The 14,227-nt window shown below is 42.4% G+C and overlaps 1 protein-coding gene across 5 annotated transcripts in view; it reads left to right on the forward strand.

Annotated features, from left to right (window-relative positions):
• The window catches only part of TRPC6 (transient receptor potential cation channel subfamily C member 6), a 131,290-nt gene that overhangs the window by 104,138 nt on the left and 12,925 nt on the right, over positions 1-14,227 (forward strand). For all 5 annotated transcript variants that reach the window (XM_027051937.2, XM_027051939.2, XM_053204215.1 and 2 more), the window contains 5 exons: positions 3,157-3,390; positions 5,282-5,546; positions 6,762-6,957; positions 7,711-7,914; positions 9,958-10,032. In XM_027051937.2, coding sequence (XP_026907738.2) covers positions 3,157-3,390; positions 5,282-5,546; positions 6,762-6,957; positions 7,711-7,914; positions 9,958-10,032 — 974 coding nt within the window. The remainder of the gene's footprint in view (positions 1-3,156; positions 3,391-5,281; positions 5,547-6,761; positions 6,958-7,710; positions 7,915-9,957; positions 10,033-14,227) is intronic.

The following is a 14,227-nucleotide window of genomic DNA, read 5'->3' on the forward strand; positions in this document are numbered from 1 at the left end:
GAGTTGTTCTGGAAAGAAAGCTGTTGTGCCTTCTGGAAATATTAGTAAGAAATGGCCTATTTGGGTCAGCTAGTGGGCTTGAGGCCTTCTGTTGTTCGCAGAAGGCAAATTTATCCAGTTTTTACTGGAGACAAACTTGGAATGCTGAATTATGGAACTGAGCTGCAGGAGAGCTTGATGAGGCTGACTGGCGAGCTGACACCCCTGAGAGGGGGGTGCAGCAGGAACACAGTGGGGGAGACATGCTTGGTGATGCCAATGTGCAAAGATCCCGGGGGGCACTGTGTGAGCCGTCTGTGTCCAGACCACATCTGAGCGCCACACGCGGGAGCATGTCCAGGAGAGCGGCCACGGCAGTGAGTGTCCCCGCCATGGAGCAGCTCTTGAGGAGACTGGGAAAGACTGCTCTGGAGGGTGCGGGTAAGAGGACCCTTATTTATTTGGAGAGCCTCATCTGAAGAGAAAGAAGATGAAACGGGGCTCAGGCTTCATGGTAAACCGGCCTTTCCTGGGGAATAGACAGAATGAGCACACAGGTGGTTCTGTTTTGTTTCGAGAAGTTTAGAGGCAGAGGGCGTTTGCTCATTCTCTGCTGTTGCGGCAGATGCACACTGAAGCGATTCTTCGAAAACCCAGTTGTGGGACGGGCAGCCTTCAGCAGTCTGGCCACCTGTCTCCGGCTGACACCCAGGTAGAAGTCTCCCCTGCCCCGAGAAGCTGCCCAGGCTGGGGGGTTCTCAGCTGTGCCTGGCAGCCCCCAGGGCTCCTTGGAGTGAACAGGACGGAAGCTTCCTTCAGGCAGACTAATTCACTGTGTTTTGTTTTTTAAGCTTTGGTAAGATGAGGTTTCATCAAGAATTCTATGTCTGGAGAGGAAAGGTGGCGGGCAGGTGGGAGAGGAGGGGGAGAGCCTTCCTTTCCAGCCTTAGCTCTTCAACAGAACAAAGTAAGTTTGAAAGGTCTTGGTCTGACATTTGAGGCCCTTCAAAATCGGCCCCCTTCCCACCCGTCCAACCCTAAATGCCACGTCCCCACAAAAGCTGCAGTCCAGCAGGACGGAAGGCCCTACACAACTAGGCTGGATGGCGTTCAGAGGTGCCTCGGCCCCTGTGCTGCAGGCACTCCACATTCCTGCAGCCTGCAGAGGGACAGGCTGGAGGAGGCTTCCCTCACTCCTGCTCACTGTGTGCCTGGGGGGTGTGTACCAGCACATAGGAAGGATTTCTTGTTTTAACCTGACCCACTGGCATAGGTGTGAATCCAGTCCTAGATCCCTCGTACCTTGGAAGCACTCAAGTAAGTAATGAAGTTGTCTTCCTCTGTGTGCGCAGAATGCCCGTTTTGAGAAAAGCCCACAGTAAGCTGTGTGTGGGCTCTGTGATAGAGGGTCATGACGAGCGTAAGGATGTGGGGCAGGTGCTTGCTGGGGAGGGGAGGAGATGAGTTTCAGCCGGGGGACTATGACAGACTTCTTAATAGAGGTAGGCTTGATCGATCATTGGAGTTTGGGTTATATTTCTGCAGATGGCTCTAGAAGTAGGTACAATGTTGGAAAGAATATCTTAAAGGTAATGGTGTAAAGCAACATCTTGTTAACACAGTAACATCCTTTAAATTAAGCTAAAGTAGGGGCGCCTGGGTGGCTCAGGCAGTTAAGCGTCCAACTTCGGCTCAGGTCATGATCTCGCGGTCCGTGAGGTCGAGCCCCGCGTCGGGCTCTGTGCCGACAGCTCAGAGCCTGGAGCCTGCTTCGGATTCTGTGTCTCCCTCTCTCTCTGCCCCTCCCCCACTCGCACTCTGTCTGCCTCTATCTCAAAAATAAATAAACCTTAAAAAAAATTTTAAAAAAAGATAAAGTATGTGCCAGTCGTAGAAAATTTAAAATGGTAAGTGCTCAATAAATATTAGGTGTTATTTTTTCCAAGTGCCACATGCCCTGTGCATTTTACACGCATTATTTAAGTGTTAACCCTATGAGGTAGATACAAACCACTGTCATCCCCATTTTACAAACCGAGCTTTAGAAAGTTTAAATAATGTGCCAGAGATCACACTGCCAATGAGTGGACGAACGGGGTCCCAAGCCATGGCACTCCGATCCCAAACCTGTGCTCCTAAGCAGCATGCTGACTTCTTGTGAGAGTGTAGTGTCTTTACTACTCCACCAGCAGGAGGTGACCATGAATAATATGCTCCTGTGACTCTGTGCAGTCCTATATGGTGCTGGTTTTAAACATAAAGTCGTAGACTCTATGACACTTTTTACTCCTTTACCTAGCATGTTTAAATGTTTATGCCATAAACATTTTCCAGCATGTCTTAGGCCGTCCAAGAAGCACAGGCAGAGACAGGGTTAAATGCCAACAGTTTTGCTAAAGGGCGTTCACTGAGAGGGAATGGGGAGGGGAGTGAGGAAGGTTTCAGGGGCTGTCAGATGGGGGAGGCAAGTCTGATCCTGAGGTAAGAGGGCAAGGAGGGAAGGTCTGATACAAGCATCTCAGATGTCTATTCAGTCTGAGGACAGGTCAGCAAAGCTGGCAGGAAATACTTGAGCCGAAGTCAGGCATCAGAGAAGCCCAGGGTCTCCCAAGAAGGGGTACCTTCAGTCACCAGCTGGAAGCAGCCTTTGGGAAGCATGGCCTTGGGGGAAAAGCGCCCACGGTTCCAGAATGCGGTTGCTGAGGCCCTTAGCCAAGTAAGTTCCTGTAGTTGGAGGTCTGTGAGGTCTGTGCTTGTGGCCACTACTCCATAGTAATTAAAATATATATTACATGGCTGCATAATACTCCATCTGTGGAGGTCCACGATCACTTAGGTTTTACCTGTGTGAGCAGCTGTGTTTGGATGTTTTGGTTATTATGAAGAGTCCGCCGTGAACATGTCATAAATACACTTGTTATGTATAGGATCTGTGGATACCAGAGATTGTTTGGACACGCTTGAACCTTGTCGGACTGCTTTTAGCTGATGCACTGATACTGCTGGACTGTGGCTTTTGTGGGGACGTGGCATTTAGGGTTGGACGGGTGGGAAGAGGCCAGATTTTGAAGGGCTTCAAATGTCAGGCCAAGACCTTTCAAACTTACTTTGTTCTGTTGAAGAGCTAAGGCTGGAATGAAATTGAATTGGGTCTATTTTAACCCCTTTCCAATGCAGGCATGATATGGGCCGAATGTAAAGAAATTTGGACGGAAGGCCCCAAGGAATACTTGTTTGAGTTGTGGAATATGCTTGATTTTGGTATGCTGGCGATCTTTGCTGCATCATTCATTGCGAGATTCATGGCATTTTGGCATGCTTCCAAAGCCCAACACATCATTGATGCAAATGATACTTTGAAGGACTTGACCAAAGTGACACTGGGAGACAATGTGAAGTATTACAATTTGGGTGAGTTTGTAGTGCACAGTCAACTTAAGTTAATAGATATGCAGAGTTTTCTGATGAAAGGAAGTGACTAGTAGTTTGGCTCCTGCTCAGTTCTCACAGAATTACTGGCATCTTCAGAAGCATCTGTGTGAAGACGTGTGCTTTTGGCTTCTCCCTTCCTGATCTCCTTGCCGGCTGGATGCCTCCCGCTCTCTCTCCTCGATCAGTTGACAACTACCAAACTCCACTGGGAATGCCTGTCTTAGGTCTTAGATTTTTTGTTCTTCTTGTCTAGTAAAAACAGTACACATTTGAGTACCATTTCCATTCAAAACACATAAACTGTGTGACAGCAAGGGAGCTGCTGGTGTCTCTGGATGGCTCCTGATACACGACACCACAGTTTCCCTGCCAGGCTTCGAACCTGCCAGGCAGATGAGAAACAAAACAAAGCGATAGAGGCTGGAGCGTGGCCTCTAATACCAATCAAGTTCCAGGCAGATGACATAGTCCTGGGTCTCCTAGCCAAGGGGCTCAGTGAAATTTCCCTCCAGAATCAGGCAGGTGCATCCTTTGGTCTCTGGACAACATGGGTAGGGCAGTCCCCCCCAAGGCAGGAATGGCAGCCAATGGTGGTGTGAGGTCCCTTAGCGGAGGAGCAGAGGAGGGTGGAGCCGAAGCAACTGCGCTCGCTTATCTGCTGTCCCAAAATAGGAGTCCGATGAGGTGATCCACCTCAGGGTGGGGGAGGGCAAGGAAAGAGATGCCTTTGTTTGCTGAGGGAAGACCCTTCCTTGAAGAGACCTAGTGGGTGGAGAATAGACCCCTTGTCGGTACTTACTATAAGGCTCTGATAAGAAATCTGTTAACATTCAGTTGACATCTCCGTGGGTTTGTTGGCTGGATCACATAGAGATCTTTTTATTATTTTTAAAATATTTACTTTAACGTTTAATACTTTTTCATATACAGAATTCTAAAAAGTCAAAGCTATCCATACATTGTACTAACTTACTATAAAAAAGGAAACTGCTTTTATTAGTTTCTTGTATCCTTTACTAATTTTACTTCCCAACAAATAAGCAAATACAAATCAGCAAATCATGTTTTTCCTCTTTCTTACGCATTGTTTTGCATTTTTCCTCATAATGGTTTCTTAATTGGGTTTTGATGAACCCAATGAACTATTGGGTGAGCTATTGGGTGAACTAACCCAATGAACTAATATTGGGTGAACTATTGATGAACTAATATAATAATGCCAGAAAATTTTTAAAAATGAATAATTACTACATTTTTATGGTAAAAATACTTATTTGAGTGATCAATAAAAATGACTTCTAGTTGAAATAACTGCACTTTGCAAGCCCCAAATTGCGTTATAGTGTAATTATAAGTTTAAGATTAAATAATTAATGCTACCAATTATGGAGCACCAAGCACTTCCTGAACACTGACTATACATTGACTTAATGAATTTGCAAGTAGATGAGAGAAGGTGGAGTGGTATTGTCTCATTTTTAAAGATGGAAAAATGAAAGTAAGAAAAGTTAAATAATTGTACCTGTTCTTCTGGTAGGGATGTGTGTGCACGTGTGCGCGCGCGTGCGCACGCACACACACACACACACACACACACTGGAATTTTTTCATATGCTGAGTCCCTAGTTTTAGCTCTTAACCATTTTGCTGTATGCTTATGGAAAATTGCCGGCAGACCAGGGGGCTCATTTTCTCAGTATATTCAGAAGCTCCCATATACCTGACCCTTATAGAAGCCCTGTAAGATAACAGATTTCCTTTAGAGACTTGATGGCTAATGTAATTATATTTCTTTAGTGGCAGAAAAGAAGTTGCCTGAGTAAACAACTTAAAGAAACTCATGATAACTCTTGTGTTTTCTCTTTCCTAGCCAGGATAAAGTGGGACCCCTCTGATCCTCAAATTATATCTGAAGGTCTTTATGCAATTGCTGTAGTTCTAAGTTTCTCAAGAATAGCTTATATTTTACCAGCCAATGAAAGCTTTGGACCTCTGCAGATATCACTTGGAAGAACAGTGAAGGACATCTTCAAGTTCATGGTCATATTCATCATGGTGTTTGTGGCCTTTATGATTGGAATGTTCAACCTCTACTCCTACTACATTGGTGCAAAACAAAATGAAGCTTTCACAACGTATGTCATCTTGGATGTTTTGATGATGGAGACTGCAGATTAATTATAGGATAGCTTACGTGTGTTCATATGTGTCTATGGGATAGACAATGTTTCAGTGAAGACTTCCATCTCCAGTTTCTCTTTAGCAATGAGAGGATTTTTAAATTAATTGGAAGAACTTGAAAATATAGGCACCTTCCTGTCATTAAGCAATACTAGTTAACATTTTAGTGCCAGTTCTTCTGGGAAAATACCTCACTCACAACATTTCATTATCTCTATTTCACAAAAAGAAGAAACAAAGCTCAGAAAAGTTAAATAATTTGCTGAATTTCACAGAGATGCTAGTGTATGGACAAGCCAGGCTGTATGTAACCTCTTGTCCATGACTCTAGAATGTGTGTTCCTACTCGTACAGCCTTCTCATTAGAGGCTCTTGGGGGGGTGGTGCACAGGGAGAACAGCTTCTTTCCTAATTCATTTTGTCAGATCTTCTCATTGAGAAGATCCTGGTTATCAACCCCAGTTTTGACTGAGGTTCACCACGGCCACAGTGGTTTTTTAGAAAATATGCTTAGAATAGATTACTCAGATATTAGGTGGTCCATGTTCCAATATGAAGCATCAACTGAAGCATAACCTGTTGTTAGCCCTATTCTCATAAAGTGCAGTTTATCAGAGAAATGAAACCAGCTGGGTTAGGCTGGGCTTAACATTGGTCAGTAATTATGTGTAAAGCATTGAAATTCCTACCTAAGACTTGTCAGTGATTTTGGTTACAGCGTCTATGTTTATATTGTCACATTTTCCTTAAGACACACACTGTTATTGGATGTGAGTAGAAGTATAGATGAGCAGGAAACCTAATAAGACTCTAACATTGTATTATTTTTATTAAGTAATACATTTAACACTCCATTACCAAAGCCATGGATTACTTATGTTAGTATCTGTGGTTATGAAGTTATGTTAATAACATTTATTGAGTGCCTATTATGTGCCAGATACTGAGCTGACTGGTTCATATGCACAGTATGACTTCAGCCCTGCAACCTTCTGGGAAATAAAACCTATTGTATTCATTTTACAGAAAGGAAAACCGAGGTTCATAGAAGTAAAGGATTTTCTCATGAATATTTAGTAATTTGCAAACACACAATCAACTCACTTTTTTATGGTATTATTGTCATTTATACACTGTATTATTTCCTTTCTCTCTTTATTTTTCCCCAGAGTTGAGGAGAGTTTTAAGACACTGTTCTGGGCTATATTTGGACTTTCTGAAGTGAAGTCGGTGGTCATCAACTATAATCACAAATTCATTGAAAATATCGGTTATGTTCTTTATGGAGTCTATAATGTCACAATGGTCATTGTTTTGTTAAATATGTTAATTGCAATGATCAACAGTTCATTCCAGGAAATTGAGGTATGATTTCTGTACATGTGTATAGTCTGTGACTACATCTTTTAACTTATGCCAGGCATCAACTCCTCATTGGTGGTGAAAATATAGGCTATGTTTCCTTTTGTTCTTTGCCTGTTTCATATAGTTGTTTGTCCAGTAATCTAGAAAATTTTAATTCTTTGGTTCCAAATGCAACATCAATGTGTGTGGTGGGTAGTAGGTCATAAGGAGGAGAAATGTCAGATTCATTATTGTTTTTTAAAAAAAAACCTTAGAAATACCATATCAGCTTGAATTTACATTTTATTTTTAAAAATCGTTGCTTACAAATACCACTAGTGTTCAAATCTTTTTTGTAGTGATTTTCGAAAGTGACCATTTCTCGAATCTGGAGTGATAATACAAACTTTTATTCCAGAAATTTTGGAATGTGTCCCAAAGTAATCAAACTTATGATCTTGTGTCGAACAAAAGAGTGAATAATTTTTCATAGTGTTCTTTTCAGAATGTAGAAAAATCCATGTATACTTTTCAGGGTGTTTATAAACATAAGCACATTCTGAGATCTGTAGTTCTCTAAGCCTGATAAAATTTCAGACAGATTTTGGAGAGAGTGTGAGTAGAACCTTAACATTAAAAAAATCTTGGAGTGGTGTTTGGGGCCTGAGAGTGTTTGCAGGCACCATTGCTCCTGCCTAGGTACACACTGTGGGTCACATCGCAGTAATTCAGTTTTCACATCTCTCTGCTGAACTGACGTATGTGTTTGCACAGGACGATGCTGATGTCGAGTGGAAATTTGCAAGGGCCAAGCTTTGGTTTTCCTACTTTGAAGAGGGGAGAACATTACCTGTTCCCTTCAACCTGGTGCCAAGTCCAAAGTCCCTGTTTTATCTCTTACTGAGGCTTAAAAAATGGATTTCTGAGATGTTCCAGGCCCATAAAAAAGGTTTCCAGGAGGATGCAGAGATGAACAAGGTAATTTGACTTCATAATTTAAAATTATGTTTTTAAATGCTAGGATCATTTAAAAGAAGTGATCCATGATGACACGTCCGATCATTGCCAAATGAGCACAGTCCTTTGGCTTGTATCTACTTGAGAGGAACACTTTGGACATTTCCTACTTAAAAGAATACAGGAAAAATTCATGAAATGTAACTATAATAATGTATTACATTGTCTGTAGAGGGTACTTGAAAGGAGAGCTATTCTGGCCCCATTTTTGCTGTTGTGGCCACAAGCCCCACCTCATGTTCAGTTCACACAGCCTGGTAAAGCATCAGTAGCCTGGGGGAATTTGACAGACTCTACCTTCTTCACTGAAAACTTAGAAATCAATTACTCACATGTAATATGTGAGTCTAGGCTTGGCATTAAGTAGTTCAAGAAAGAAAGATCTAGGGGTATTAAATGGAAACAGTTATGCAGGAAGCAATCTCAAGAAACATAGAAGAGGTGCAGTGTTTAGATGAGGGTTAGCAGTATATTCAGAAGTGTGGAAAGTTGTGTGCCACTGTGTATGGAGGAGGGGCAGTTACCCTGTGCAGGAACTCTGCTGGTGCAGAACCACATCCAGGAGAAGCAATGAGAGATGGATGCATTCAGAGGAGAAGGGCCAGCATGGGAACAGGTGCATGTAAGGCGTCATATGATGGGGAGTTGAAGGACTTGGGGATTACGTCCAAAAAAGGAGGATTGAAGGGGAACAAGGCGAATATCTTTAGAACTCTCAGTTTTGACTAGGGGGTATACTTGTTTTTTGTCCCTTCAAAAACAGGGAGAGATGCCATGGGCAAAAGTTGCAAATAGTTCAGCTGTAGTTCTATTTAAAAACAAACTTGTCACAACAACATCTGTCCAGGGGCGCCTGGGTGGCTCAGTCGGCTGAGGGTCCAACTTCAGCTCAGATCATGATCTTGAGGTTCGTGAGTTTGAGCCCCTCATTGGGCTCTGTGCTGACAGCTTGGAGCCTGGAGCCTGCTTCATATTCTGTGTCTCTCTCTCTCTGCCCCTCACCTATTCACGCTCTGTCTCTCTCTCAAAAATAAGGAAACATTAAAAAAATCAAAGAAAATATCTGTCTAACAGAGTGGGCTGTCTTGCAAAGTAGTAAGTTCCCCATCATTGCATGTAATCAATAAATGCTGAATGACCAATATTAGGAATTTATAGAAGATATTCCAACGGTGAGTGGGCAGTTGAGCCAAATGATCGTAAAAGTTTCTAGCCATTCTAAGATTCTATCACTGAGAGAAAAGGAAATATTCTAATCCCTGCTCTGCTTGCCACTCACCATTTGGGGTTCTCAAATAAATAATAAACTCCCCGAGCTTTAGTTTCTTCAACTGTACTATGGGAATAAAAATTATATCTACATCATAAAGATGAAATGAGTATGTAAAAGGACCTTGAGAATTATAATTTTTTTAATGTTTGTTTATTTTTGAGAGAGACAGAGACAGAATGCAAGTGGGTTTGGGCAGAGAGAGAGGGAGGCACGGAATCTGAAGCAGGCTCCAGGCTCTGAGCTGTCGGCACAGAGCCTGATGCAGGGCTTGAACTCAGGAGCTGTGAGATCATGACCTGAGCCGAAGTAGGACGCTTGACCGACTGAGCCACCCGGGCGCCCCAGGACCTTGAGAATTACAAAACCTGCTTTAAATGTAGTTATTACTATACTGTGTAAAATTTTGGAGAAACAGGCCATCTATAGCACTCTTCTGGATGTCTAACTTCTAGAACTCAGTGGGTTGATGGCAGGAATGTCTCTCCCTTTACTTAATACTCCTTTACTTACATTAATTAATGGAGTTTACAGTTCTAATGGAACAGCAACCTGAGAGAATTCATTGTTCTCACCAATGGGAAGCACCCAATAAGAACATGTTTCTCTTCTTGAAACTTGCTACAGAATCAGACCAGATGGCTTTTAAGATATGGAATAAAGAATGAAATTGTTTTTGTAATTCTAAATGAAGAATTAGCAATTGTACTCATCTTACTATCTATTTTTAAAAGAGAAATGAAGAAAAGAAATTTGGAATTTGGGGAAGTCATGAAGACCTTTCAAAATTATCACTTGACAAAAAACAGGTAAGCTCATATTTGAAAACATGAAGTCATATGTGTGTCCAGGCTTATCTTTTCAGAAAAAAGGACAAATGTTCAGAAGCAATTTCAAGAAACAGGTAATATATACATTAAAGATTTTAATTGTGTTAATAATGCCTCAAAGATCTGTTATTGAGTGATGGAAATAAGCTTATGTCCAGTTAATCAGAAGAAAGAACTGTGTATATCTTTAAGACAGATATTAAGCATATATGTTTGGGTACTTGTGGGTAATGAAATACAGGGATAGTGATGTAAAGCAGGAAAAATTAAACTGATAGAGGAGTGTCCAGGACCCAACGGAGATCTCCTTCACTGCCCTTGAGCAGTGTGGGGTGGGGGTGGGCATACACACATCCAGCAGAGCCTCTCTACCTGTCCGTCATTTTCTTCACCAGGGCAGGGTTGCCTCGGAGCAGTTGGTGCTGGAGCTCCCAGTCAGGCTGGCTGACTTTTTTGGTCTTTTTACCTTTCCCTCTTTCACGGTGAGCCAAGCCCCACAGTCTAAGACCGTTTTCTACCCCCTGCTCCTACTCCCTGTTACCTGTCACAGGCATGATTCTGACCACAACTCCTACTTCTTACTGTGTCTTGGCATTTGGTTCCTAGAGGACTGACATAATGCAGCCATCTCCTTTACTTTTCCTTGCCATGTAAGCTTGTGATGAACAGAACTGACGCCCACAGCTTGCTTTTGCTTGATACATTAGCTACACTCCTGGGAGAGTGCTTTTACAGCACACGTTTATATTTTCAGTCAAGTTTGCCTATTGTTACTGAAGTGGGTTTCCACTGGAATGTGCTTGGCCCTGATAGGGACTAAGAAAAACTCTCACGGTTCCTTCTTTCTTACCAATTTGTGCAATATTTGCTCTCTTTTTCATGAAGTCTACTTCCAAAACAATGCTTAAGTTTCCATTTCACTCAGATCTTCTGACTCCCTGAGGACAAAAGTGGATAGGTTCCACCAACATCACCTCCACACGTGCTCTGGGTGCACCATAGAAATCAGTGGAATGAGCCACATAAAAATACTTTTTGAAACAAAGTGAGAAGACCTATTTATTATCTTTGGTTATATCCTTTAGCTCTGAAGGTCCCTGAATTGGCTGCTAGCATTAGCTTTTCAGATAAATTCTGAGAGGCCAGCATAACTCAAGTCCCATCTCTGCCACACTGTATGATGCATAAACCTGAAGATGCTGGTAACTTCCTGAATAACCGCTCTCTTCGAGCTCCAGGAGGGATCACTTTCAAGTTGTCAGTTGGAGACAGGCTCTGGCGTCCTATGCAATAGATGTCATTTTAGCATTTTCTGTCTGTTTGGCACTGGGTTGAGTGACATGTGCAGATTTTTTTTGTTATTAGTCACATATAACTGATATATGTTGATTTTGTGCAAATTCCCAATCCTTTTCTCCAGGCATATTGAATTAAAATTTCTGGCATTGGGGTGTGGAAGTGTGTACTTTAGTTAGGCCTTAGGATATTCTAAGGCCCATCTGGGTGTGGGAATCATGGGAATCACAGAATATTTCATTCCCTGAATGACTTTGTCATGGACACATCAGTGAACAGTAATATTCAGCAGAGTAGACTAGACTAGATTAAAATGAAACATGAGGGGTGTCTGGGTGGCTCAGTCGCTTGAGCCTCCGACTTCAACTCGGGTCATGATCTCTCAGTGCGTGAGTTCGAGCCCCATGTTGGGCTCTGTGCTGACAGCTGGGAGCCTGGAGCCTGCTTTGGATTCTGGGTCTCCCTCTCTCTCTGCCTCTCCCATGCCCATGCTCTTCTCTGTCTCTGTCTCTGTCTCTCTCAAAGAAAAATAAACACTAAAAATAAAAATAAAGAAAAAGAAACATGAAATAGGACTAAATCCACATAGTAGATATTTATCCTTCTGTAGAACAGTAATAGCTGCTGACACTTGTAGAGCATCTACTGTATGTCCAGCGGTGTATCCCACAGCCTTCCTGTTTGATTCTTACACCACCTCTAGTAGGTAGGTAATATTATTTCCCCTATTTCATGCATTAGAAACCCGAGGACAGTAGAGCTGAAGTAACCTGCCCACAGTCTCATTTCAAACAGCCAGAATTCAAATTCAAATCTACTTGATTCCAAAGCAAGCGCTTATAAGCACTGCCCCCACGTGGTGCATTTCATGTCTGCATCCCTGTGGACTGAACATGGTATCTGTACATTTTTAGCTCATTGCTCTGTTCCTGGCTTTACTCTAAATGCTAATATCAAAATAATTACTAGGAAATGAACAAGAGAAAACATAAAGAATGCAGGAGATGTGGTATAAAAACAAAGATAGACAGTAGCTCATTCAGAATCAGTGTATTTTCACATGAGTCAGGAACAAAGCTTAAAGCCAGCTCTTCCTGCTGCCACTTCCGTTGCATTTCACACATCACTACCATTTATAGATATCCACATCCCTAAGGTTTAAATACTATTCATTTGGCCAGTTGAATCCCCCTTACTTTCTAGCCTGCTTGAATAGCTGGCCATGGAACACTTAGTTCTACATTAGAATTTTCTGCCACCAAGTGGTAATAGCGCTTCTTTGCACCATTGAGTAAATTTATCCTTACATTCCCTTTCTTTCATATGATTGTAACAAGTATTTATTATATGACTATTATGTATTAGAAATTGATTAGAAATTTTTGTTATATTTGTATCCAAGTTTATATTTCCGATTTAGAGAAGAACTAGTCACATAAAAGTGATCCATGTGAATTTATAACTGTTTAGCCATATACCATTCAGCTATACCAGTGGTTCCCAACCAGGGGTGATCCATCCCCTGCCCCCACTACCGGCACCTCAGGGTACATTTGTAATACCTGGAGACATTTTGGTTGTCACAACCGGACAGGGGAGCTGTTATTGGCATCTAGTAGGTAGAGGGCGGGGATCCTGCTAAACATTCTACAATGCACAGGAAGCCCCACACAATAAAGACTTGTCCAGCCCAAAGTGTCAATAACTGTTGGAATGAAGAATCTTTGGACTCTACCTATTGAGAGCATGAAGTGGTGGGGGTACTGTGTGTTGTACTGAAATGTTACGAATACACAGAAGCTGTGGCCATTGACGCTTCAAGATCTACAGTCTGGACAATCTGTAATCACACACATTCTCAAATGAACAGCATGCCATTTTCTGACATACCTGCCACCGTTACCTCTGCTGTGCCCTCCGGTGTGTTCGTTGGTACAGCATCAGCCTCATGCCTTCAGTTCAGTTCTTTACGGTTTAGATGTACCTTTACCATCTATGTTGAGCTGCAGCCAACTGGTTCACAAACCTCGATTGAACCTGTTTTCTATAGCAAGGTGTCTAGCAGCCAGTGAACCCCATCAGGGACCCAGAAGCACTTTTTCCTTCCTTTATTTCACCAACCAGTGCTTTCTGAGCACTTGCCATCTGCCAGCAGTTCTGGCTCCAGGGACAGTGAGGTGAGCTAAACAAAATCTCTCCTTCCATAGAGCCCAGCAGGATGTAGACAAACATGTAACCAAGCCAGTGAATAAAGTAAGTGTCCTAGCTGGCTCCAGATCTATTTTTCATAAGGTGGGCAGGAAAACCTCTCTGCGGAGCTTATGTTTTAAGCTAAAACCCAAAAGAGGAGGCAGAGCTAATAAGCCAGTCAGGAAAAGAGCATTTCAAGAACTGGGAACAGCACACGCAAAGCCCTTAAAATAGAAATGAGTGAATGAACGAAGGCCTGGGTGATGTTGATATATTATTAAATCCCCCCCCCCCCCGCCCCTATAGGCATGTAGTGTCCTGAGCTGCCTTAACTGGAGGTGATTGACATATCAAATGTTAAGGTTTCTTCATCTTCAAAAAAATAAAAATCCCAAAGAAACATATTTTTTTTCACTTTCTTATTTCCATGAACACTTTTTGGATGTACTAGTAGTGGCCCCTAACGAAAGAAGGAGACATCAAATTAATAACTTCCAATCATGAGGTTGTAAATTAATGAATAGGTGGTAAATAAGTCAAAGGCACAATGCACAAAGATCCCTTTGTCTGGATCCTCTCCTCTGATTATGAACCTGTCCTCACCCTCCATGCTATATCATGAAAAATGGGGGATGAAAGTGGGCTTGAATCTTGTCACGTTTAATGGTGCCCTTAAAGCATAAGTCAT

The sequence above is a fragment of the Acinonyx jubatus genome, chromosome D1, assembly GCF_027475565.1.
Source record: "Acinonyx jubatus isolate Ajub_Pintada_27869175 chromosome D1, VMU_Ajub_asm_v1.0, whole genome shotgun sequence".
NCBI classification, from domain to species: Eukaryota; Metazoa; Chordata; class Mammalia; order Carnivora; family Felidae; genus Acinonyx; species Acinonyx jubatus.